This window comes from Apostichopus japonicus, chromosome 18 (assembly GCF_037975245.1).
Source record: "Apostichopus japonicus isolate 1M-3 chromosome 18, ASM3797524v1, whole genome shotgun sequence".
In the NCBI taxonomy this organism is placed as follows: domain Eukaryota; kingdom Metazoa; phylum Echinodermata; class Holothuroidea; order Aspidochirotida; family Stichopodidae; genus Apostichopus; species Apostichopus japonicus.
The window spans coordinates 12,935,282-12,960,974 of NC_092578.1; the positions used below are offsets into that span (position 1 = coordinate 12,935,282).

At 37.8% G+C, this 25,693-nt stretch overlaps 2 protein-coding genes across 2 annotated transcripts; one reads left to right on the top strand and one right to left on the bottom strand.

The window, feature by feature from the left end:
* The first annotated feature begins 223 nt into the window (after positions 1–223).
* Positions 224–19,581, top strand: LOC139958777 (succinyl-CoA:glutarate CoA-transferase-like). Its single transcript, XM_071956110.1, has 12 exons — positions 224–549; positions 3,056–3,134; positions 3,397–3,556; positions 4,203–4,253; positions 6,615–6,735; positions 8,261–8,352; positions 9,654–9,797; positions 10,640–10,735; positions 12,308–12,382; positions 13,511–13,608; positions 14,709–14,875; positions 17,308–19,581. Exons 1-12 carry the CDS (start codon positions 462–464, stop codon positions 17,466–17,468), a joined length of 1,332 nt encoding a protein of 443 aa, XP_071812211.1. The 5' UTR covers positions 224–461; the 3' UTR covers positions 17,469–19,581.
* A 78-nt stretch (positions 19,582–19,659) lies between these two features.
* Positions 19,660–22,223, bottom strand: LOC139958782 (carbonyl reductase [NADPH] 1-like; the record flags this gene model as incomplete). Its single annotated transcript, XM_071956120.1, has 3 exons — positions 19,660–19,969; positions 20,548–20,695; positions 22,093–22,223. Coding segments are annotated over 3 exons (444 nt in total), but the record flags the coding sequence as incomplete, so codon positions are not given.
* Between the last annotated feature and the right edge of the window lie 3,470 nt (positions 22,224–25,693).

Here is a 25,693-nt window from a genome sequence, read left to right on the forward strand (position 1 = left end):
TCTCGGAGGGGCTAATAGTCATGTCTTCCATCCAAAGGGGAGGGAGTTCTCTCCCCTTATTATGACCTACAACAGAACTCTTCAAGTTTGGGATTTCTGTTTGTTGTCTAGTTATGTTGATCCACGTTAGTGACCGTGCTACAGCAACATTGAACACCAACTATAAATGGCCATTACACGCTACGGTGAAAGAAAGATTTGCGAATCACGTTGTCAGTCACCTGATTGTACTCACACATTTTAGGAGACATTTTAGTTTATGTTATTACGTAATTTTTGACATTTTATGGAGCACCACAGAAATTTCTGTATCACCTGTTTGTGCAAGTACAGTTCATTTGTCATAAATGAATTCGATTGAACTGGCTTAGCTGCTTCAGAAACAGTGCAGTGCGTGAATGGACTGCAGATATATTCCATTGTACCATTGTTTGGAAGCGCAAAATTCCTAAATAAATGCAATGTTTTCCAACGGACTGCGATTTTGGGGCGCGTGTGTTACAAGAAGAGCAACGTCGGCTGGAATCAAAACCAATGCCATACTGAAAGGTATGCTGTAGTTAACCTGCCTTGATTTGAGTGTAAATGTGCAAACATTAATTAACGTCATGTTCATGCTTGAATACATTGTCTGTCATATAAGTCAGAAGCAATTTGAGCTGGGATTCATGGATGTCCAAGGATCTTTACTTCATTGCACACACAATACTTCTTTATTTTTTCTTCATTTCCACTTTAACTTCATAATAAACTAGAGCTAAACTGAGTCGTGAGTTCTAATTCTTTTACAACATCGGTAAATATCTCAGAACAACTAGAGATTACAGGGGAATTTGAAATGGACCCGTAACCAGCTAACATTTAAGCAAATCTATGTCCAACTATATGCAAAGCTAGATGATGGCTACTTAGATGAGTTGGGCAATCCAATTGTTCAACACTTTAATTTGAGGAAAAAAAAAACCAAAATTGTGCTTTAATTGTAATTTTCATTCATGTGTACTTTTGAAACAATGAAAGTGCCCAAAACTAATAACTTGAGGTGGATGCAGTGGGCAAAATTCAGATAGTTTGGAGAGGATGATCCAATTCGGAGTCGGCCAATTTTACGTCCAAGAATGTCACATGAGAACGATCCAACTAGATTGTATATATATTTATTTAAAAGAATCCTCGAAGACCAAGACTAATATTGTGTAGTGGTTGCTCAGCTGCTGATTGGGACAATCTACTAAGTCCAAAATCGATCCACACTGAAGTAAACAAAATTATAAGTTGTACAGGTCTGTACAGTAAATAATAGAATCCCGATGTTAATGATTCAATGACACTGCCTAATTACTAATGGGTAGGGAAAACACCCTTGTCGTGGACCATACCATACCCTCTTATTGCATATAGAGAAAGGGCACAAGTTTTATTATTTTTCAACATCAACAGAAAGTATTTAATCAAACTTCATGAAGTGATGTACTAGCTTGGTATCACTTGTGTATTTTCATCAAACAAAATGCAAGTGAATGTAAGTCAGGGACTAGGCGGGGGGGGGGGGGGGGGAGCAATGTTAGCAATCGCTTCCCCCTTTGAGGGCCCCCAAAAACAAAATTTAACTGAAAGCAGGAAATATCATCAAAGCCATGAAAGTTCATCTGCTAAGTACTACAGTTTACTCTTAATTCTTATTGTTTATTTCCTGCAACATGAGAGGCTTTTTGGGCAAAAATTTTCTTTGTACTGTACATCATGACACTCTGTTAAGTGTAATAATGCTCCCTTTGTGAGAAGTGTCCCTTTTAAAATTTCTGGCTACGTTCCTTATGTCAGTTGCATTCCATTTTAAGTAGAATGTGCCATAATAGTATGAAAGTTGCAACACTAAATTAGGAAAGATACTGTATACTTCTCAGGAAGTTTTCCACAATTTCATGAATATTTGGTCAAAATACCACATCTGCCAGTTTGGCAGTTTCAAATTTGATTGGCCGGGATGAAAATGAAGCATCAGACCAAACAGAATTTGGTTTTTATTTAATGGTCTGCCAATTTAGGAGCGATGGTAGCTGAAAATTATATCTGTTAAAATCCCCAAAAGAACATTAATTTCAACCATTTCATATGTTGTTCAGTTCTACTCAGAGGGTACGTGACTACGTGTCAGTTAAAACATTGGATTTTTTACCACGTTTCACTCTGTTATATTCATGAATCTAAGAGACTCCAACTGGCAACTACAAGGAATTACAAAACCACACAATTGTCACTTCAATATCATTCGGAAATAAACGCAAATTGCAAGCGATCTGGCCTTTTTTCACTCAGTGTGGCCACTAATTTGGCCAGTTGCATCCCAGATAAAATGGCAACGAGCTCGCACCTGCAAAATGCATTATAAGGTACATGTGTATGTTGTAAGGACTTGTAATATGTAGATATTTAAAAATTAGAGAAATTTATTTGAAGATGGGTAAAATAATGGATAATATTAAACAAGTCTTACTTTAAGCCACCATTCAGGTAGGCTATGACTCAAATGTTGCCAAGTTTAACAGTCTGGAAAATAGATTTAATCCCAACTGGTAGTTATAGCAACTGGTAGTTATAGCAGTGTGTATGGTTTCATGAATATAACTACTGTACAGGTCTAGTTTTGACACGAATGAAGAACATAGGTCATAATGGCTGTGGAGTTGTGTCTCGTCGTCGAGTTCACTCAGGGTAGTGTGTGGCGGTCTTTGCTCATGACTCAGTCAGTATGTTACTTTCAAAGTACTAAATGCTACATCTGCACATTAACTTGAACTGATAAAAGCTTAAGGAGTCTGCATCAATGTTTGCATTATGACCCTTTTTTAACATTCTAGCACTAACACTGTTCTGCAAGAGACACTCATTTGTACACTTGTTCAATATTATGGAAATAATCTTGCAAAAATATGTCTGATTTCAGAATAATGTTTATTATTAGTTTGATTCTTTAAGAACTGTCCTCACAAGAAATGCAAATATCAAGTCAATGGTTGCTCCAATCACAGTCTAAAGTTTCCTCTCCACCTAGATACTCATCAGGGTGTTGGAAGTCCTGAGAGTGTATCGAAAGGACCTCTACATGGGGTCCGAATTCTGGACTTATCAAGGTAAATATGAAAGTACTGGAATTGTTCATATTTAATTGTAAAACAATGCCTCTTGCTATAGCAACAGTGGTTTAATAGTGTGGAATGTGTGTACATATGCTGACTTTTTTTTTTCGTCTGTTAGATTTTCATTGTATGTTCTCAAACTGTTTATTCTTTTTTTGTAGAATAAAGATAAAAAAGAAGTGGGAACTTTTGAAATTGGACTTTGAATTTATCAAGAATATTTGTAAGATGGACTCTCTCTTGTTTTCACCTGTAGAGTTTTAGCTGGACCCTTCTGTACGATGCTGTTTGGGGATCTTGGAGCAGAAGTGATAAAAGTTGAGCAACCAGGAGTTGGTGATGACACGAGGGGGTGGGGACCTCCATTTGCTGGGGATCAGAGTTGCTATTATCTTTCCGTGAACAGAAACAAGAAGGTATGTGTAGTATATGTACAGTAACATATATCGTAGGTACCCTCCCTTAATGTGAACATTGGCTGCTGTCGTAAATAGAGACCATGTGACCTGCTGCCTTTTTTTTTAAATTTATTTTAAATTTTTTAATTTTAATTTTTATGAATAATGCTGCACTAGTTTGTAGTGAATTATCCTGACACCTATATGTTGAGCTCTCATCATCATTGGTGTTGCAAGAAGATACGGTAACCATGCATAATTTACGGCAGTTTTCATGATTATCTAGGCTCTGTGAACTGGAGGAGTAAAAGATGTAATGTGCATGGGCTGCTACTGGTTTTACCTCACACAACTTCTACAGTGCAGTCCATTATGCCATCCATTTACTAGCTTGAATTTGTTTAGCAAATATTTCATTTTATGTGGAAATATGAAAACCCTAAAGTTTGTTCATAACATTTCAAAAACATAAAATTCTCTACATTTCAGAAACTAGTCAAGTACTGTAGTGACAATGAGAGACAGGTTCAAAGTTGAAAGTGGACCGGTTCACCTCACAATATTTACATCTTTGGCTGACAGCCCTGCATGTAACCATGTTCAAAAAGATTAACTTTGGGACACAATGAAAGCCAAAGTTTGACATTTTCTGTTCATTTCCTAGAGTGTGGCGATTAATTTGAAGACACCAGGAGGGAAGAGATTAATACGAGAAGTGAGTCCAATTTATTAATTCTAGTTAATACAAAGTCCATGGTAACAAGCTGAGCCGTGCACATTTCATTCTTAATCATATGCGTAGAGTTAGAGAGTGGAATGAAAATATGACCAACAAACCCCTCCCACATCCCCCCCCCCCCACTTGTAAAGAATGTCTCGGAAGGGCCTCAAACTGTCCCTTATCTTATGAAGGTAAATATTTTCCCAAATATGATCCTTGAAATTCCCATGATGTAAACTTTATGCAAAACCATATACCCATATCGGTATGAAGGTACAGTAAGTATAGACCCGGAAAGATTAAATTTCCGTAACATATCTCATACTTCAACTATGGTATCCATGCATGCAGACATAAAGTTGATGGCAAAACATTTTGTGCTTGAATGATTTGGCTGGTTTTTCACTGCAGTAGGCAGTTTTTTAGTGAATATAATGGAAGAATGCTTGTGGCAAGTCTAGATGCTTAGTCTTCAGAGAGCAAGTATATCTTTAGCAGCTGTACCTGTCATGGATCTCACAGGGGTATTCTGCTATGCAAAATGGGCAAGTTGTTATGCATGCAATTGTAAAGATGTATGACAGTTTGGTACAAAGGAACCATAGTAATGTTTTTGAAACAAAATGCAGAGAGTTACTTTAAAGCTGATAATCAATATTTCAACACTAACTTATTCCCTGTGTACGTCGCAACCAGTATCCATGGTAACAAACGTGGTGATGGTAGTGGTGGGTTCTAATCTAGTCAGAATTATTTTCCCAGTTATTTTTTTTTTTATGGGGTTGGTGAGAGTCTGGTGGTCAGGAGCACTCCAGACCTCAGCTGCCTCCATTTAATAATAACAATCATAATAGCGATTTATAATGCGCACATATCCGCCCTGCGGGTTGCTCAAGGAGCAAAGAACTCACAGGAAATGTCGGAGTACCTGAAGGCCTCATGGTAACCTTGTTGAAGTGTTTGATTTATGTTGTTATGTTGCAATTTATGCTGTAAATTGCAGCATCCAGACTTCAAATAAAAATGAGGAGAAATGTTCATATTGATTTATATCCTTTCTCTGATTAAGTGAAGAGTTACTATGCAAAAGCAGCTTAAGTTCAATCATATTGAGAATTATATATAGTTGTTACTCAATAGTAGTAGTGATACTAAGATCTTCTGGTTCAAAGAACCAATCAGAACAAAGCCTGGGCAATCTATGTGAGTTTCTTCTAAATCACAAGTTATAAAATAAGACTTTCAATGTGAGCTCCACTTGCAAGAAAAGAACTGCTGGATTTAAAGGTCTGCTGTAAAGGCCCCAACTGTAGCAAGCTGTCTCGGAAAAGTTTCTTGAGATTACATAATCCTGCCTTGGTCGTAAAATGATCGCTTTATACCAATTTGTCTGCAACGTCGGTCACATTGTTTTCCTTGTATGAGGGTCTTTGTGTGAATGGAGTATGATTAACTATACTGTAGACATGAACATATTTTCACACAGTGTTAACATGGTGTTAAGAAGCTATGCAGGCTAATTGTAGAGCCTGAGGTCGATTTACGACCGTGGCAGGTCGATTACGTAATCACAAAACTTTCCTAGCTATAGCGTGCTATAATAAGGGTCAATAAAGCAGATCTTTAATATAAATTATATTGATAATAACAAAGATTTATAATGCTCACACATCCAACCAGAAAAGGGCACCTATAAAGTCTCTTTGTATAGTCTAAATTTTTTTGGGGGTGTTTTGGTGGTGTAAGGAATTTTGTACTCAAAAGTTATTATTTATTGAGCAGCTTTCATCACTACAATATGATACAATAGTCATTGATTGGATCAGAGCTGAATCATTGAAGTTTTTAAATATATATGTGTATGTTTACAAGGGGATTCTTGGAACTTGCACACTCAAGTGTGACTCCTTATCAAACTCTTCAAAACTTACCAAATTACAACGAGTAGCAACATTCATGTAGTGATGATCTACAAAGATCTAGGGTTGATGTGAGGCTTCCCTAAAGAACCAGTTTACATATTTGTTCCTTTTATCCAAGTGTTGTAACATCTTGGGAAAATTTCCAGGCCTTGCTATAAAGGAGACATGCAATATATTATTGCGTTTGACAAGAACTCATAGAAAAGCTATAGATACCAAGCAATTGTAATAACTGCTAAACTGCATGTTAGAAGTAAGGTCATGTTAGAAGTATTGTCATATTACTCTTGGGAGATATCTTTTAGAAAATATCAAAAATACCCTTTCTTGGTTTCTGACAAGATGCTGTTAATAAAATTAATTGAATTAAATGTAAGTGTAGTGAAAAGAGCGATTGAAGCAAACAAAACATAACTGCATCTTTGTATTTCAGCTTGCAACAAAATGTGACATATTAGTAGAAAATTTTGTACCTGGCAAGTTAGCCGAATTTGGCTTGGGATATGAGGACTTGAAAATTCTAGCACCATCCCTTATTTATTGCTCAATAACTGGTAAGTCTGGGAATAATATACTGTTTACATCTTTGCATATAAGTTTTCATGTCTTTTAACTTGATAATTATAAATTACTGAAAATACAATAAACTAAGATCAAAACTGCTATACATGTTTGCATTTGTTTAGCCCCTCGATCATGTTTGTATTTTGCTTTTTGTAACATGAGATACTGAATAAATTATTCCCTATTAAAGGTGGACCAGTTCCTTGACTTACCAAAGCCCCAAGTGCTCTAATATTAAATTACAACTTCCACACTTCAATTACTGTATGATTTCGATGTTTATGTTCTTATTGTTTACTGGCAGAAAACTGCAAGGGCCAGTTTTGTTTACTTGCCATAGGCAGGCAAGTATCCTATGCAGTCAAGTTTGTGTGTCCACGTGTGTGTTATGTGACACCCTAGCTTGTAAACACGATATCTCAAGATTGGTAATCTCTGCAGTTCTCAGAGCAATATTGTTTTGGGTTGAGGTCAAAGGTCATTTGGGGTCAGCAGAGGGCAAAATTTGAAAATCTCCAGAACCTGAAAATCAAAGGGGCTCATATATGCATGGTAGGTTGGCCTTATTTCCGGTAAAGTATTTACACAATTTGGTGTAGGTCACAGTTTATTTAAGGTCATTACACCAGTGGTCAAAACTCGTAATCCTTGTAAACACGATATCTCCAGATAGGAAACTTTATCAGCTCTTACATGTGGCTTCCCTATAATGAGTACAAAACCTCATTGTTTTGGTGGAGGTCAAAGGTCAAGCAGGGTCATCAAATGTCACACTCTGTACAGCCTTATAAACACAAACTTTGTAAACACGATATTCCAAGATAGGTTACATCACATACAGTAGCTCATATTCTGGCATGTGTCATTCTTATAGCGAGTACATGAACCCTATTATTTTGGGTGGGGTCAATGGTCATTTGGGGTTAGCAGAGGTACAAATGTGAAAATATCAAAGTGCATTATCTTGAGAACTTTACTTTCAAAAGAGATTATCTATGCATGGTAGTATACCCAACTGATAAGCAAAATTGCTCCATACAGGTGAAAGCTCATTTAAGGCTTGCAGAAGCCATGTCTCAATGAAAATGAGAAAGGTATGCTGATTTGACTTCTTCATATTTAGTAGAACCTCCTTGCTGTTTAGGTCGAAGGTCGGCTCAGGTACATGCAGTAAGAGCTTCAGCCAGGATTAGCTTACGAGCTACTCTTCTGCTGCATAAATGTATTTAAAAGCAAGTAACCTCAAGAATCCAGAAAACAGAAACCGCAACCAGAAACCGTAACCAGAAAACCAGGACCAGGGGGCATGGCCCTCTCTTTGAAATGTGTTTGGTACTACAGATAAGCTGGCAAAAATATTAAGTTTCTGTACTAAGTTTCTGTTTTCATGGAAACATTGCAATCATTTTGACATGAAAAGATGTTAAACATATTGACATCACTGAAACATTTCTGTGATCTTAAAATATTCACCATTACTTTATTTCTATATTAAATTTGGGTGTTTATCAACAGGGTTTGGTCCAGATGGACCGTACGCTAACCGTGCAGGGTTTGATGTGATTGCAGCAGCTATGGGTGGCTTATTACACATTACAGGGCCAGAGGTATGATGTTTTAGTTGGTCTGAGAACCGTGTTTACAGTTTTTACATTTGTTCAATTTCTTTGTTATCAATAACACCTCAGCCACCAGGGCAACCACACTGTCGCTTGTCACCCATTTTGTCTGATCTTTGTACCATCCTCACCTCCCTTCCATGCCATATATTAAGTCTACTCTTGTACCAACAAAATGTTAAATTTTGGTAACAAATATTTTCTGTACCTTGCAGTCAAGGAAAAATTATGATGTTCAAATAATTTTGTATCCACATACTTGCTTTCCTTTTTTATTCTCCTGTGCCCCTAAGTTACCCCCAAAAGTCCAGCAATGTGGGAGAGGGATAGTGCATCATGGGAACTGCTACTCTAACAGTCAAAGTAGCAGCTCCATATGAATTACTTCAATATTTTCCCTATTAGCATGCCATAGGCAAGCCTTAGTATTACCCTTTTAAGTTGTGTACTACTGTAGCCGAAAGTTATAATCGGAAAGTGCATTTGAACTTAACTATTGTGATGTAACAAGTTTGGCACGAATCCAAATCTCAGATCCTACTAACACAACGTTATATTTATTGCCACGAATAGTGTCTCAACTGTTACATTCGTTGTAAGACTCTGATTGGCCCAGCTCATCAACTTAGTAATTAATAACAGTGCTTTTTTTTGGCAAATCTAGCAAGCATGGATTGGAAAGAGCCAATCAGAGTCATTCAACATGACGTAGCTCAATATAGATCCAATTCTAAGCATCCACAGTAAACTTACCAAGCCACGAGGAAAATCAGCTTGGCTGTGAGAACAGATTACTTAATTAATGGGCCTTGCTTGTGATTTCTAATCGACAGAATGTAGGCTGAGTTGTTAGATTCTAGGTACAGTTATTATTATGTTTCTTTACAATTACTAATTGTCGGCGATATTCCATTTAGCTACTTCACGAATAATTCATTTTTCTGGACTTAAATCAAGAGAGGAAATCAATAAACAGCAAAATGTGGAATCAAAATTATAACTCTCAACGTTGTTTATTTCAACGTGCATGTCCATTCATCTAATGTCGCTCTCAACGACATCTCAAGTTCTAACAGTTATATATTCTGAGCAGACAAAGGTTACCGACTACCTAGGTACCAGCCCCCGACGTCCAAAACCATGTTTTAACATGCCACTATGTTTAATTTGAGTGTAAGAGAGAAACTGTTGGTGGTTTACAATTCAAACTTTTTCACAATCACATTTCCATGTGACCATGCAATCTGATGGTTGGTAATTGTTTGAATATCAATGTTTTCACTTCACAGGATGGCGAGCCTTGTGCCGTTGGTATAGCTATCACTGATTTGTCAACTGGTCTCTTTGCTAAAGGAGCCATACTTGCTGCTTTATATCAAAGAGAAAAAACTGGTCTGGGCCAAAAGATTGATTGTAATTTACTCTCCACTCAAGTTAGTAATCTGTCAAACTTCTGTTACCTTTCATGTCTCCTTTTTATGTTTTTTTTTGTTGTCCTTACTGTTAAGGTACTTTATCAAAATTAGGATGCATAAATGAATGCAATGGCTGCATAAGACATAATCTTTGTGCTCTGTAATTCATATACAATAGTTACTGCTGTTGAGAAGACTTATTATTTCTGTGGTTTGATTCAGGCTTGCTGCAGGGGATTTTGCAGCTTTTCTTTAAACATGTTACCTATTTCAATTTATACTGATCATCGTAAGATTTATAGACTTGTACACAGGAGAACATCAGTGTGTTTTTCCTCCCTTATAATCTGTTGATTTCTTGCGTATGGCGAAAGGAATCTATGCTATACTAATGGCATGTGTGTGTATATGGGTGTGTTTTAACGGGACGCTTTGCTTGTAAACATGATAACTGACTCATGCATGTCTGGCGTGCATGAGCTTCATACTTGGTTGTATGTAGATGACTCGTATTGAGTTCTTATACCCACTATAGTTATTAATTCAAAGGTCACTTGAGGTCACCACTGAGCAAATATGAAAATCTTAAAAGGATGCTTACTCAACAAGTTATCTCATATATGGATGGTAGAGACTCCTGAGTACTAGCATTCTAGTATGTTTGGTGTAGGTCAAAGGTCATTTGAGGTAAACCATATCCATCAATGTCTAAAACCCCTTGTATAAACAAGCTAACCCAATAAGTACAGCTTTGTTGGAATCTCATGTAGATGCAATTTAATGAGGTTTTTTGTTGGTATTGTATTTTCGTGGAGTTCAAAGTGCTCATGTATGGTTTATCTTTCTTCTCTCTTTTTTAGGTTGCCCTATTAATAAATAGAGCCACTGATTACCTTATGACTGGCATGGAAGCGAAACGGGCTGGCACAGGTCGTATTAGTATAGTACCATACCAGGTAAAGGTGTAAATTAAATGCATACATATTAGAGTGTCATACAAGAGAAAATGTGTCAAGGAGAGTGAGGTGGGGGAAGGAACAAAAATCTTTGTGTTTTTGAAAATAATAGCACTTGAGTGTTACCAATGAGCCACCAGTGGCGGAGCGTCCATACAGTCAGGAAGGGGCGGATGCCCCTCCCGCCCCCTGACGGACTCAAATGGACTGCTGGCGCCCTTTTCAGCTTTTACCACTTTTTACTTATTCGCGATTATTGACTTTTTTATTACGCTCTCATCTACCTATTGACATTTGTCACATTTTGTTGGCGATGACACCTATTTATTCTTCGTTTATCTGCAAATTAGCAAGGCTCGGAAAGGGTAATTTCCGGCGATCTAGGAAGTGTCTTTACTCAAAAAATTTCTGTAAGCTTCGCGCCAACCTGTGGTGGCGCTCCGCTTAGATAGTGTCGAAAGGGCCCCTACAGACCATTCTCGACCCCCCTGACCAATACCCTTAGCTCGGCCACTGGCACCCACCTCTATCATGTATCTACCATGAAGCAAAACCTACAGTTAAAATTATTCTTGTCTGCAACTGCAATTGTTTCAGGAAATTAAAACTGAATTCCAAATTGTATTTTAAGGTTGGGGTAGATAATTAAATTTAATTTGTTTTTATCTAGAGCAATTTTTAAGCCAATGAAACACTAACAAATCTTATACATGCTATCATTGAGTTTTGGTTCCTTGCTGGAAGCAAGGGAACCTATGCAGTTAAGTTGGTGTGTCTATGTGTTTGTGTGTCTATCAATGACCCTTGCTTGGGTCTGCGATAACTCAACAACAGAGTGATGGATATTTGTCATACTTGCTGTGTACATGTATTATATTGAGAAGGTGTGCCCCACTGTTTGGAGCTGACCTTATGAATATTAATGAGGTTATGGGGTCAAAGGTAAAACTCTCTACATTGCAGTAACTCCGCAACCTTAAGTCGGATTGTAGAAAAGTTGGCACATGTAGGCCTGAATATTTTGGGACCATCTGGGCCCAAAAACAGTGCGGGCCCACATTTTTTCAGGTTCAAATTTTGGGAGAAAATATATTTTTGAGCCAGTTTGTTGGGACAAATATTTTTGGGACAATTAGGCACAAAATTTTAGCAGGCCCAATATTTTGGGGTGGGGACAAAATTTTAAAATTGCAATAACTCCACAACCTTCAATCATGTTGTATCCAAATTTGGAACATTTTTTTTTTTTTTATGAAGCTGGAACCTACCCATTTATGTTAAGTTGATACTATGCATTCATTTTATCAACTATGATATTGTGTGATAACCTACAACACTTTAATATTCCACTAAGCAATGGACCATATGTGCCCGTTGGGTTTTTGGTTTTTATTTTATCTCTCTATTTTATGTGGTTTAGATTCTTGGTAGGACAACTATGCTGTTTCTATGAATGCAATTCACTTTGCAAGAGAAGCAGCATCATATAATTAGGGTCTGTTCTTAGTTGTCTGATCATTAACCTCGTTGCCTATTTATCCATGTGCTACATTCTTCTCTCTCATCACACAGGCTTTCAAGACGAAAGACGATCGGTATCTGGTGATTGGTGCTGGGAATGATAACCTGTTCAGATCCCTATGTAAGGTCAGTTTACAAAGGTTTCAAACAGTTTTCAATTTTAAGGCCAGAATTGGTTAAAGCAGACATGCTATGAAAAGTAACAAGCTAAATGATGCAATTATTTTTGTGCAGGTTGGTGCTATTGATATACTGTATTTATCCATGACTATTGACATATACTCCACTACGGTTATTTGATCCCTGTGGGATATAAAACCTTGTTATATACCACTACATTCACATTTGCTTTTAGTTGTTAATTGTGAAGTTATATAATCTGATATGGTCCTTATTTGATCCCTGTGGGATATAAAACCTTGCTATATACCCCACTACAGTCCTATTTGCTGTTAGTTGATAATGTGAAGTTATATAATCTGATATGGTCCTTATTTGATCCCTGTGGGATATAAAACTTTATTATATACCCCACTATAGTCACATTTGCTGTTAGTTGTTAATGTGAAGTTATATAATCTGATATGGTCCTTATTTGATCCCTGTGGGATATAAAACCTTATCATATACCCCACTACAGTCCTATTTGCTGTTAGTTGTTAATGTGAAGTTATATAATCTGATATGGTCCTTATTTGATCCCTGTGGGATATAAAACTTTATTATATACCCCACTATAGTCACATTTGCTGTTAGTTGTTCATTGTGAAGTTATATATTCTGATATGGTCCTCATTTGATCCCTGTAGAATATAAAACCTTATCATATACCCCACTACAGTCTCATTTGCTGTTAGTTGTTAATGTGAAGTTATATAATCTGAAATGGTCCTTATTTGATCCCTGTGGGATATAAAACCTTATCATATACCTTGCTACAGTTCCAGTTAGTATCAATGTGTATGTTAACCTTACATATGCCATTATCATCCTGTCCAATATGCAACTTTATATAGCCCAGTATAGGCTCATTTTCAGTCAGTGCAATATTAACTTGATGTACCCCTCTATAATCCCACTTGCGTCCAGTTTGGGTTTGTTAACGTATTAATCCCACCCACCATCATGCTTACTGCCAGAGAACTTTGAGCCTATACTAGATAGACTAAGTGGGTGTATGTTGGATGGCAGGCTTCAGTATCACATTTTTTCGTAGTGTTTTTCATGTGACAATTCAGTTTATTTCTCTTTTAGGTCATAAAGTTAGGATATCTTCTGGAAGATGACAGGTTTCTGAAGAATGAAGATAGAGTGAAGCACAGGGGTACTTTGATTCCAATTATACAAAAGAGGTTAGTGTGTAGATTCTTGTAAACACTGGTGTAACTCCTGTAAACACCAGTATAAACACTGGTGTAAACACCGGTGTAAACACCGGTATAAGCACCCGTTCAAATGCCGGTTCAAACACCGGTGTAAACGCCGGTGTAAACACTGGTGTAAACACTGGTATAACTAGATGTTTGTTTCCGGTATTGACAGTTTCTTTGGCCACTGATATGATTAATTGCTCTTGCAGCACATTACATATTTATATGTTATTAAATTGCATGTCGTATTCTGTTGATTCTTTTCCTCTGTTCTTGTTCATACCTATCGATGTTTTGATAAAGAGAAAATAAATTATCACATAAACCTTGTCCTTCTTACATCTTGTTGCTTTTGTTAGAGAAAAAGAAGAACATTTCATGTTAGATTACTTTAGTGACAGCAGAGAGTTGAAGCATTTGTTGAAAACACAAGAAACACCTGACAGATTTATGCCCCTCCCACCTCCCCCACCCCCTGCCCTTTCGAAATACAGTAATTTACTTCTGCCACATAGTAATATTTAATAGTTGCAGCATGATCACCTAGGTAAGTGTTAAGATTGTGCAAGATGTCTCTCTTTTTTTTGACAATATATAATCAAAATTACTACTTTGGGGGTGTCTTTGATGTAACAAAAAAAATAATAACTAAACTATTTGCCCTGAAAAACAATTGAAGTTTGAGGAAATATTACGCTGTACTAATCTGGTGTATAAAGCGGTAAATATGCCACCATTTGGATATTTATGTAGCCCTGTAAAATTCAAAATGTTCTTCAATGGGTCATATCCACCGCCTGCCCCCTGATACACTTCCCCTTACACCTCTCCTCCAAGATGCATTGTCCCAATTTTCAACCAAAGGAATGTGATAACCCTAAAGAAAAACTGGAAATGCAGAATGTAGTTCAAGAGTAGTTCAATGTAGTTCAAGAGGTTCAAGAGTAGTTCAATGTAGTTCAAGAGGTTCAATGTAGTTCAAGAGGTTCAATGTAGTTCAAGAGGTTCAATGTAGTTCAAGAGGAAATGCAGAATGTAGTTCAAGAGGTATTAAATCTGATTGTTTCTTTCATTCCTGGTAGATTAATGGAGAAATCTCTATCAGAATGGCTAGAAATTCTCGATGGGACTACTTTGCCTTACAGCCCAGTACAGTCCATGGAACAGGTCTTCAACGACCCTCAAGTCCTACATAATAATCTGCTATTAGAGATGCAACACAAGTCAATGGGAACTATTAAAGTCCCAGGTGAGTGCTAAGTCCTGTAGTTAACCCTTATCACTGAGGGGAGGGGTAGGTTGAGGGGTAGGGTGGAGGGGTAGGGTGTGGGGCATTACAGCTACTATGTTTTTTTTAAATTTCCAATAAATAAAAAAAGTCTGAAGGCTTCATGATTTCTTGCCATATGATTTGGTCAAAATTTCACTGAACTAAAGTACAGCAAGTGAGTTAAATTGTCTGAGAACCAGAAATATCAGAGATTTTAGCTCTTATTAGTAGCACTCACTTGTGAGCATCAACCAATTAATTCACAGGTAAGGATATCACAATATACTGTGTACACTGTAAAATATTTTCACAACTTACAGTCAAAGCTAAAGTCATCTAGTATAAAGCACAATTTTTAGGCCATTTTAGATAATCTGTTGACCCCTTGAGTCAATTTTGAGACCATTTGAGATAACCTTTTGACCCCTTGAAGCTCAGAGGGTGACAACTGATAAAGGAATGCTTGAGTCTGTTGTAATAAAGCAAGACTATCAACTCTTTGAAACAGATTTCATTTCCTGAATGACTGTATGTTTTGCTGAAGGCCTGTAGAGCCCCTTCACAAAACTGAACTGGAGATGACTTTTCACCCCAACACATTGAAGCATTGAAAATCTCACAGATTAATTGTAACTTTAATTTTGTAGTCCTCATATTTACAAGGATTTCAGACATTAACCTCTGTTGGCCTTCACAGAAAAGAATAGTGTTCTCATACTCATTGAGATAGATCCACATACCAAGTATGCAGTTAATCTACTGTGAACTTTTGAAGGTACCTGTTTACAAGCGTCACATTCACACACCATTACCGTGGCATAGGCTCCTTTTGCCTCTGAATCAATTGGGTTGGTTTTGTTCCTGTAGGACCATCACTGCATGACTTCACAACTAATATTACTGAAATAACTTGGCAATTTGCCATTTGGAGCTCTGAAGAAGATCATGTGTCATGCAATGCCTCCTAGTGTTCTTATTGTCACATGGAGGTACCCTGGAGATACTACCCAGATTTTCAGGCTTCGCAGGGAGGATATGTCACAGTTCCTCACCCAGGGAAGTAAATAATGCACTGACTGGCTGACTAGGCGCACAATTGACTACCAAGCAATTTATTTTCCCCAACCCCCAAATTAAGTTTGCCAACCCATAAATTCATTTTGCCCACCAGTAACTTATTTGATTTTGACCACAAATTTTTCATTTTCATAGATATGCATGAAAACAACCAAAACATTGGGGCTTACCTCAAGTAGAATTATGAGAATTACTTGCATATTTTATTTCTTCCAATTAAGTTATTAACATTTTCGTGATGAGTGAAGTTGACTAACTGGGACTATGGTTTCAGGTGTGTTGATCCTATGAGATATAATGTGGACATTTTGAGGAATGAGTCGAAAATTTTCGATAGGAGCATAAATTTGAGGACACGGTGGAAGTTTTGAAATTTTGTATGTACCATCTGGGCCAGACTAGTGTCTACAAAATTCAAATTCTTCTTGGGAAGATCCCCAAGTTGGCGGACGGGGTTTTCTTGGCCTCCCTCCAGACTTATCGATAACTTCCTATACCATGCCCTGAATAATTTGCTCCCTGGAAACAGGTACAGGGAAGGGGATAGAATTGTAAAAGGAGGTACCACTTTCAGCCAAATTTGTCAATGATTCTGATGAAGCACATTTGCATCCATGGAGGGCTGGCATCGGTAAGTTTGCCCCCTCCAATCCTGAAAACAGATCACCTCAACTTACTAGGAACGTTCTCACCTCCACTTATTATTCAAATATCTTTTTGGGGGTTTGCTTCGATGACACCAGTTACAATGGGTATCTCATATTGCTGGCCAACATCGAACCGCAGGGCTGGTTTTTGAACCCCCGGTAAACTTTCGTCATAACTTATGTGGTACCTGACTAAAAACGTCCCATAAATATTTTTTCTTTAACTTAACAATTTTATCCTGATTCTATACGAATTGTGAGGAGAGAATAATGAATGCAAAACCAACTTGATCTGTTGATCATTGGCGTGCTTGAAGCAGTAAGTTTTAGACAGTGTAGCCTGACTTCTGTGTAGCCTACATTTAGCAAACAATTCGGGGGCAATATCTGTAGTACACACCTTCCACCCGATGCTACCAGGAATCATATCCTATCAACATGACAAGAGCTTTGGTATTGCTTGAGAAGTTGAGTAAACAATGTGATCCACTTTGTAATCTTTTTGAATGAAGATCCAGTACAACCAAGTCATGCATCTTTGATTCGATCATGTGATTGGGTCATCTTTATTTCTCATTCTCCTTTTCTGCTGTCTTATTTTTAATAGATGATCCCTGCTACGTAATTACACATAGTTTCTTCTATTTTTCAGAATTCTTAGTTTCATCTTTTTTTCACAATTTTCAGGTCCGGCGACCAGTTACAGCCATTCTACCCAGACAGAGCATTCACCCCCTCCACTGCTTGGAGAACATACCGTAGACGTGCTTCATACTGTCCTCGGTTTAACACCACAAGAAATAGATAAGCTGAAAACTGAGGGCACTATAGATGCACACCAAACCTAAACTGAAATACACCCTACAGACATTAGGCATATATATCAGTATTGACCTTTAATTGTTACCATTTTATAACTTTTTTTTTACTATTTCATATCAAGGGGATGGGGGGGGGGGGGGGTTAGGGAGGAGGATTTTTGTTGCTGAAAAAGGATAATCATGTGAAATTAATTTCCAATGATCCTTTAACAATGATATCATCAATTATGGAATGCAGTATTTCCAAAAATGACACCTTGCAGCAGCATGTTGAATCATGCATTAAGATGTTTATGAAGGCTAAACAAAATCATCCTTCCTTTCCTCTCAAGATAGATCATGATACATGTGGTTGTTTCTCTTTCCCCTGCACCATTGGATGGACATATGGTCAAGTGGGGAGTGGTGGAGGGGGGGTGGAGGAGAAAGGCTGCATCATATATTTGTTACAAAGAAATGCGTCTGATCATTCACTGAAACAATAGTTTCGCTCATTATTAATTTTGCGCTCAACTGGCACTGTTTTTGATAACCAAATTTCCACATATCGAAACAGTTCAAAGATAAGTCAAAAACAGCTCTAGATTGTCTTAGAGCTCTGAGAGTCTGAGATTCAATCACAAACAAAGACTAGAAATTGGTCATAAGGCCTCATCTTTAATAGACAACAAATATTTTAACTATTGATAATTACATTAATAATAATAAAAATTTATAATAATTACATTAATAATAATTACAAGAGAAATATTTGGTAAGTTGCAATGTCAAAAGTAGGATACAAATGAAGCTGCAGAATTCTGTAGGTTATAATCTTTTGTGCTTCTCAGTTTCACACAATAGACACTACTGGCTCTGCAAAAATAAATCCCTATTGTTTGATATTGATTCATCTCGCTAGCTGCTGTTGTAGCTCTTTTGACTCGGGGGAGCTCTCCTCTGTTTGCTTCCACTTTCAAATGTCAGGTTATAGAAAATGCCTTGCCTAATCCACTGGTGCTCATTGGTATCTCATACTCGGCTTTAATTTATCTCAAGAAATTGGTTCACTTGTTAGCTTTTAGAGAGTCTATTTCCCCTAATATTTCAGCATAGCTGTATGTAATCATGAACCTGCCACCTTGGATGTGTTGTCATTATTGTGACATTTAATATATTGAGTCGAGATATTGGTGCAAGATTCTAGTACTTGTATTTGGATCCTCTTTCTCTTAATCATACCAAGGAGAATTCTAGCCGATATAACCATCGTAGAAGCCTGGTTACCGTAAGGATCATCACAAGGGAAGTATTGTGCTATTGGTAAAACAAAGGAATTATCATTCGTATTAATCATGCACGTCACAACTTAGCCATTAATGTCTCCAGTCAGCCTACTGTCATACCATGATTTGAACTTGGTTATAAATAATTCAAGAGTTGAAAAATGAAATTGTGTAACCCATGAAGAATAGGACACTGTTCACCATGATTAACAAAAGTGAGGTCTTTAATGACCTCAAAAGAATCATGAACAGTGTATTTATGGCTTCGTTATTTCACAATGTACAAATTTTGTTAATGAACAATGTTTTATAGAAGATATGTCATAATTGCATAATTCTTGTGTTTGAGTTCTTGTATGTTTTACCCACAGTGAAATATTGTAATAAAGTTAACACACCATTCTATAGTAAAATACCATAGTACAGTATAAAGACACACTAGTACTGTTGTTCATCACATTCCAGTAGTTTTAATAAGAAAAATTCCTTGTTGTTCTCAAAATAGAAATTGATCAAACTAAGATACCTCTCTTGTAATTTCCCACCAAATAAAGATTAATTAGTCAAGATTTTCTTGAACAATTAACAGACAACAAGCACATGGTTAAATGTGTTTGCCTGAACTATTATCACAGAAGGTGCTTAAACAAAAGGCTTAATTAAATTGCTCATTTGTATGTACATTTGTAATACCAAGTCAACCGGGAGAATGACAAAGTGTCGTTAAGAAGTATGCTTTGTTTGATTCATTTTGTAAAGAACTTTATTACCTGCAAACAGCTTATCTGATATAGAAAATGAGTCTATAATAATATTAAAATATTGTATCTGTATGTCATCATTTGGTGTGTTCCTTCTCGTTACTATTCCTGCCCCTTCAGGACACCATTTTCTTGCATAATCTTCCTAGCAATTTTTGAAAAACTATCTACTTTTTTAAGACCAACCATTTTTCTTCCATCTAATAGTAAGGAAATGTTAAAACAGAGTTTCATTTAAAGACTGAATACGACTGAACTCTGCATGTTCAGAACCACCAAAATAGTAAGCCACGATTAAGGATAAAATGGAACATATTTCAGTCAGTGTTAGTGCAGGTCACTTGAATATTTTCGAAACTTTCCCATCTGAGTAGAATTCTCCAGCTCCTGTTTTGTCTCCTTGCGGTCGTAAAGCTAACCAGACAAGTGTAACAGCGCCCTCGTCTGGTGTCTTGTGACCCTTGTAGCTCGACATATCGGTAGCTACATACCCCGGACAAACCTGTGAAGTAAAATACCAGAAAAGAATAAAAACTTCTTTGTTGCTAAAGAGAGAGAAAGCGAGGGGGGGGGGGGGGGCTATGATAGTGTATGCCTCATTCTATTAATTGGGTCAAAATCATTTAAAACACTCATATTCGTGTACTAGTGTATGGCATTGTTTATCTCCAACATTTCAATCCTAGGCAAATTTATTGAACTGTCACTATGGTGATCTATCAATATGGGCTTGTAGCTTATGTTGAGTTACCCATTATATCTTAACATGGGAGGAAGAGTTGTCCAGGGGAGTGGTATAAGTTAGGGATTTCACTCTCCCCTTTGTGGGAAAAATGATCTTGAAGGGTACCTACAAGAAACTGGCACCAGATTTGAAGGTAAAAACAAAACATACTTCGTAAGATCTGAACGGTTGAAAGACAGTGTCCACAATGACAATTTGTCTGTGCTCAATTGAAGACAATAGGAATGCAAATATCGGGTACAATTACTGACAAAATGTCAAACATTAGGCAACTGGTAGCGACCAAAGAAAGTCCTGTAGTCTATGAATATTCATAATCAATCATCTTTACTTACTGAATAAACATTAATTCCTGGTCTGCTTGAGTCCTTCTGTACCTCACTGTTCTGGATCCTAGTCAATGCAGAAAGTCCAAGCTTGGAGAACCCGTAACGGGTTGAAGGTGTGAAGCCGTGCTTCTCTTCCTCGCCGGACGCCACCACCCTGCAAAATGATCATACAGTTGAGATAAGAATCCATATTTTCTCAAGAAGACCCAAACCTACAGGGAATCATTTTAGCTTTTAGATTTTATGTAGCAGTGTTTTAGGCTCTGAATGTTGTCTCTAATGTAATACTATGTGTTCCTGTGTAACGAAATCCTGCTATACATCCTTGGGCTCGTGTAGCTGCAATTGGACCATCATTTTGTATAGCATTTTATGATACGATACTGGATAAATTATTCCCTGATCCTCTACTTAGGAAGGAATCGACATATATGTTGTGATTTAACGCACACTATCATCGATTGCTAACAGACCTGCCAACCCCTCAAAGGTGATCCCACTGTGAGACAATACATATAAAAACAGTAAGCCTTGTTTAAACCCAGGAGCCTCTCAGTGAAACCAGGGAGTCACTCTTTTAATCCAGGCAGGTGAAAGAATTGGAGAAAAAACAACAATTATTTGAAGCTACGTAGATTGCAGCCTGTAATCTTGATATTGTTTCGAAACAATCATACAGGGATGCCAGAATTTCGGCAATAGCCGGAATTAGGGCTTTTCCCCGATTTTGAAATTTGGTTCCGGTTCCACACAATCTTTCCGTACTTGTTGAAAAAGGCATGAGCTTTTCCTGCGAATTTCTAGCTATTATCCTAACACACTGTAGTATACCCAAATTGGAGCCTATACCGCAAGTTTTTCTTTGGATTTTCATAAAGTCCCAATGATCTTTGGGACATCCAAGTGCCCACAACTTTCAGGCCCTAGGGGCAAACCCTGCTGGCATCCCTGAATCATAGCAATACAATTGGGTAAGAGTGAATTATAAGCACTCTCTTGGCTTCAGCTACAGCTAATTGATGTTTTGCCACCCATGTCCCCACATGGACTGTCATAACACTTTCCTTTCAAAACACATTTCACTACATTCAGGAATTCAAAAATTGGTATAAACTAATAGACTTATTCATATACTTGCTAATGATCAACCTAAGACTTGTAAAACAGGGTCATGGAACTGTAGATTTAACTATATATGTAGTCGTTTTAAATTTAAAAACAAAACATGGAAGTCATAAAAGTAATCAGCCAAGCGCATCACTTCAAAGTACTGTTTTATACAAAGTCATTGTCTGAGGATTTTCTAGAAATCTTGTGAAAGCTTCAGCATGATCTCTTGGCAAGGGTTGTTGTGTACAGTTTCAATTAAGGGGCAATGAACAGCCCTGTCAATCATGCAAAACGAAAAGGATAAACCAACTCTCAAGTACAAAGTGAGAATGAGTTTTATCTGGAGAGATCGTTGTTTCTCCATTTCTAAGAGCCCCTGGAATACTTTGATTTGAAATTGGACGGTATTTAACAAATCAAGAAGTTATAACAAAAGCTTACTCAACGTATTTGTTGACAAGTGCATCAAGTTCCTTACGAGTAGCAGCATTCCTAAATGCTTCTTTCACTGGCTCACCAAGAGTGTCATATGCAAACTGAGCAGACAAACTGGATACATTCACCACTCTGTAAATCAAAAATCATTAATTGCAGTTGACGGTTAATATTTATTGATGATTCATGTTTAAGACATTCTATTCCCACCACCTCACGCATCCTTCCCGTGGTTATCGATCAGATAGAACAAAGACAACTTGACTTTTAACACCAAACACCAAAACCGCAATGAAAATCTTCCCATTGGTTACTTATCATACGAGAACTTGCACTCACTACAAAAGATGCAATTACTAAATATGAAGTTCATTCAACCTGTTGACCTCAAATCACCTGTCACTTCCAAAGGAAAGAAGTCAGGGTTCACTCTCATGGATGCAAATACTTACTTGACTTTTTGAGTTCCTGTGTTTTACAAAGTTTTTCAGACTTTGACCACTGCTGACCTCAATCAAATGGGTTCGTGTACACAATATTAAAGGTAGATCCACAAACCAACTGGAGTTATTGTGTATACAAGGTTTCTAACTTTGACCTATGACCTTCACAGATAACAAAGATGGACACACATACCAAGTATGAACATCATTCAAACTATACTTCTTGAGTAGTTACAAAAGTTTTCAGACTTTGATTTCTGATGACCTCATATAACCTTTGACCTTCACAATGAGCTGTATCTACATACCAATTCATAAAGCTGCACATGTACTTTTTTGAGTCACTTTGTTGAAAACTTGTGGCAAGTACGCCTAGAAATGTACCCACATATATGAAATGCGAAACTTGGGCAAAATTATTTTGCTGTTTACCACGTTGCTATTCAAAATCACGTTGGTGTCTCATTGATGTCTTAACACGTTTCTTGAATTTCTTAATCAAATATTCATGGAAAATTTGATCCGCTCAAAAAGGTTCTCAGCCAAAGTTGACTTTTGTACATTTGCTATTTATTCAGTTAATCTGTGTAATTATTCCATTACATCTACCTAATATCAAGGAAAGTATTCGTCACTTTTCTTATTGCCAGATGACTTTTGTTCGTTCAAGCTACCTAAGAAACCCTGCTTTCAGCTCAACATCTTGCATATTACTTGCAATAACACTGAACTTATTGGAGGTGAGGTTTATGAAGCCTTTTTTATCTCCCACTTCAGTTCCTGGCATTTGTGGATGCTTTAAGTAATAGTGGTGGAGGCCAAATTAAGTATGCTTATATGCCAGGCGCGGCGGAACGGAAAAATTATTGGGGGGGCTAATGTGTGGAGACTATCTAAGCGGAGGGCCACCATCGGTTGGCGCGGAGCTTACAAGAAAATTTTGGGTTTTTTTCAAACCCCCAGATGGCCGGAAACGGCGCTTCCCGAGTGTTTTATGCTGCGAATACCTGACCCTAAAATATGGGTCTCAAGCCTGCAATTTCTCAGATTGCACGTAAAGTCTGTAAAAACATTGTAATTTGTATATTCGATGGTGTTTTAAGAGAGTAGCTATTACTCGTAGTGTACTCGCAAAGACGTTTTTGAGTGTAGTAAGGGCAGTGGCGGGGCGCGAATTTCTTTTTCCTGAACCTTTCGGGCAGTGTACGTGGAGTTTAGCCAATCAGAGCGAGGCTGTGTTGATGACGTACTACTCAGTAAAGATGGTCAGTCGGGTAAATGCGTCCCCTCAATAACATAAGGTGGAAAACGAAAGAGCGCGAGTTCGAGCCCCCGTGTGGATTTCCCCCCCCCCACTTTTTCTCATGTTCAAGTAGTTATGTCCAAGTATTATATCATGAATTGAAAATCGATATTATAAGTTATGTCATGGTTTTCGTGCATGGTCATCTTATATATGAAAGCCCGTAGATAGTGTGGCGAAAATATATATAGTTTCTTTTGTTTATTTTCCTTCTAGATCTTATTAGAGGGAAATCGGTCTCAGCCCCAAAATGTGGTACATCCGTTTTAGGAAAGTTTATCATAATTTAAAGGCAAATGACTGCTAGAATAAAAGACAAGGGAAACAGATATTCATTCTGGAACAATTAAAGAGAGAGGATTTATTGCATAATAAAACAAGGGCAGTACTTGCCCTCTTATTTACCTAATTCGCTCATCAGTTTACAACAAACATTTGGCAGTTTCCACAATAAACCGTTAATTACTGGACCTCGTCTCTCACAAGGAGGTGCTATAGGACTGTACCACTGTGTACAAATATTGCTGTGTACATGTGTGTAAACTGTAAGTACGTAACATACTACTGTACCAGTACTACAGTACTGAGTACAGTGTCATGTCAATCTGAAGACATTGTAAATTTGTATAACAGACAGCGATCATACATCGCCGTTTTTAACAAAAACCGATGCAAACGTCACGTAAGTTGTGCACAATGATTCAGTATAATGTTATTAGTGCAAGGCCTATATACCTCAATACTTTCTGCTGTAGTACAACAATTATGTTGACTTATCGAATGTGATTTCCCCATGCACTTCAACATTTGGTAAGCACGCCGCTATCTTTACTGTAGTACGTCATCAACACAGCCTCGCTCTGATTGGCTAAACTCCACGTACACTGCCCGAAAGGTTCAGGAAAAAGAAATTCGCTGGCGGGGCTAGGGGTATTGTCGGGGGGGGGCAAGAATGGTCTGTAGGGGCGCTTTCGACACTATCTAAGCGGAGCGCCACCACAGGTTGGCGCGGAGCGTACAGAAAATTTTTGAGTAAAGATACTCCCGAGATTGCAGGAAATGACCCTTTCCGGGGCCTTGCTAATTTGCAGATAAACGGAGAATAAATAGGTGTCGTCGCCATTTTGTCGGAAAATACACCAACAGAATATGACACATGTCAATAGGTATATGAGAGCGCAATAAAATAGTCAAAAATCGCGAATAAGTAAAAAGTAGTGAAAAGCTGAAAAGGGCGCCAGCAGTCCATTTGAGTCCGTCAGAGGGGAGGGGGCATCCGCCCCTGACTGTATATATGGACGCTCGATCCGCCACTAAGTAAGGGGATGTTGGAGAACTGGCTGAAATGAGGCAAGTGATTGGCCTAAGACGAAGTTGTGTTACGCTTACCGGTACTCACACTCACTGCTTCCACTTTTCACGGGGCGTGAAGACGCGGTTGGGGTGACAATGTGGTCTATAGCCAAGCGACGGGCCGAGGGTCCCCCAGCAATTACTAAAATGATTACACCTATAGAGTATACGTGTGCATCGGACAGATCGACAAGTATGCATTGAAAAATGGGCAGATGTACGTTTCGGAGCCTTGGTAAATATTGGGGGGGCTAATCAAGCATTTGCCCCCTCAACTTTTTTATTGGGGGGGCTGAGCCCCCCAAGCCCCCCCGGTTCCGCCGCCACTGTTATATGCTAATGCTTGTAATAATTTCACAACAGACATTTCATGCTAATAATGTGTCCATTTACATTTCTTCTACTGCTAGAAAATTTTGAAGTTGACTTTCTAGTTTAGGTCGACAAGTTGAACAGTTACTGTACTTTCCATGACATTTCACTCTTGATGTTTTAGTGGATGATGACT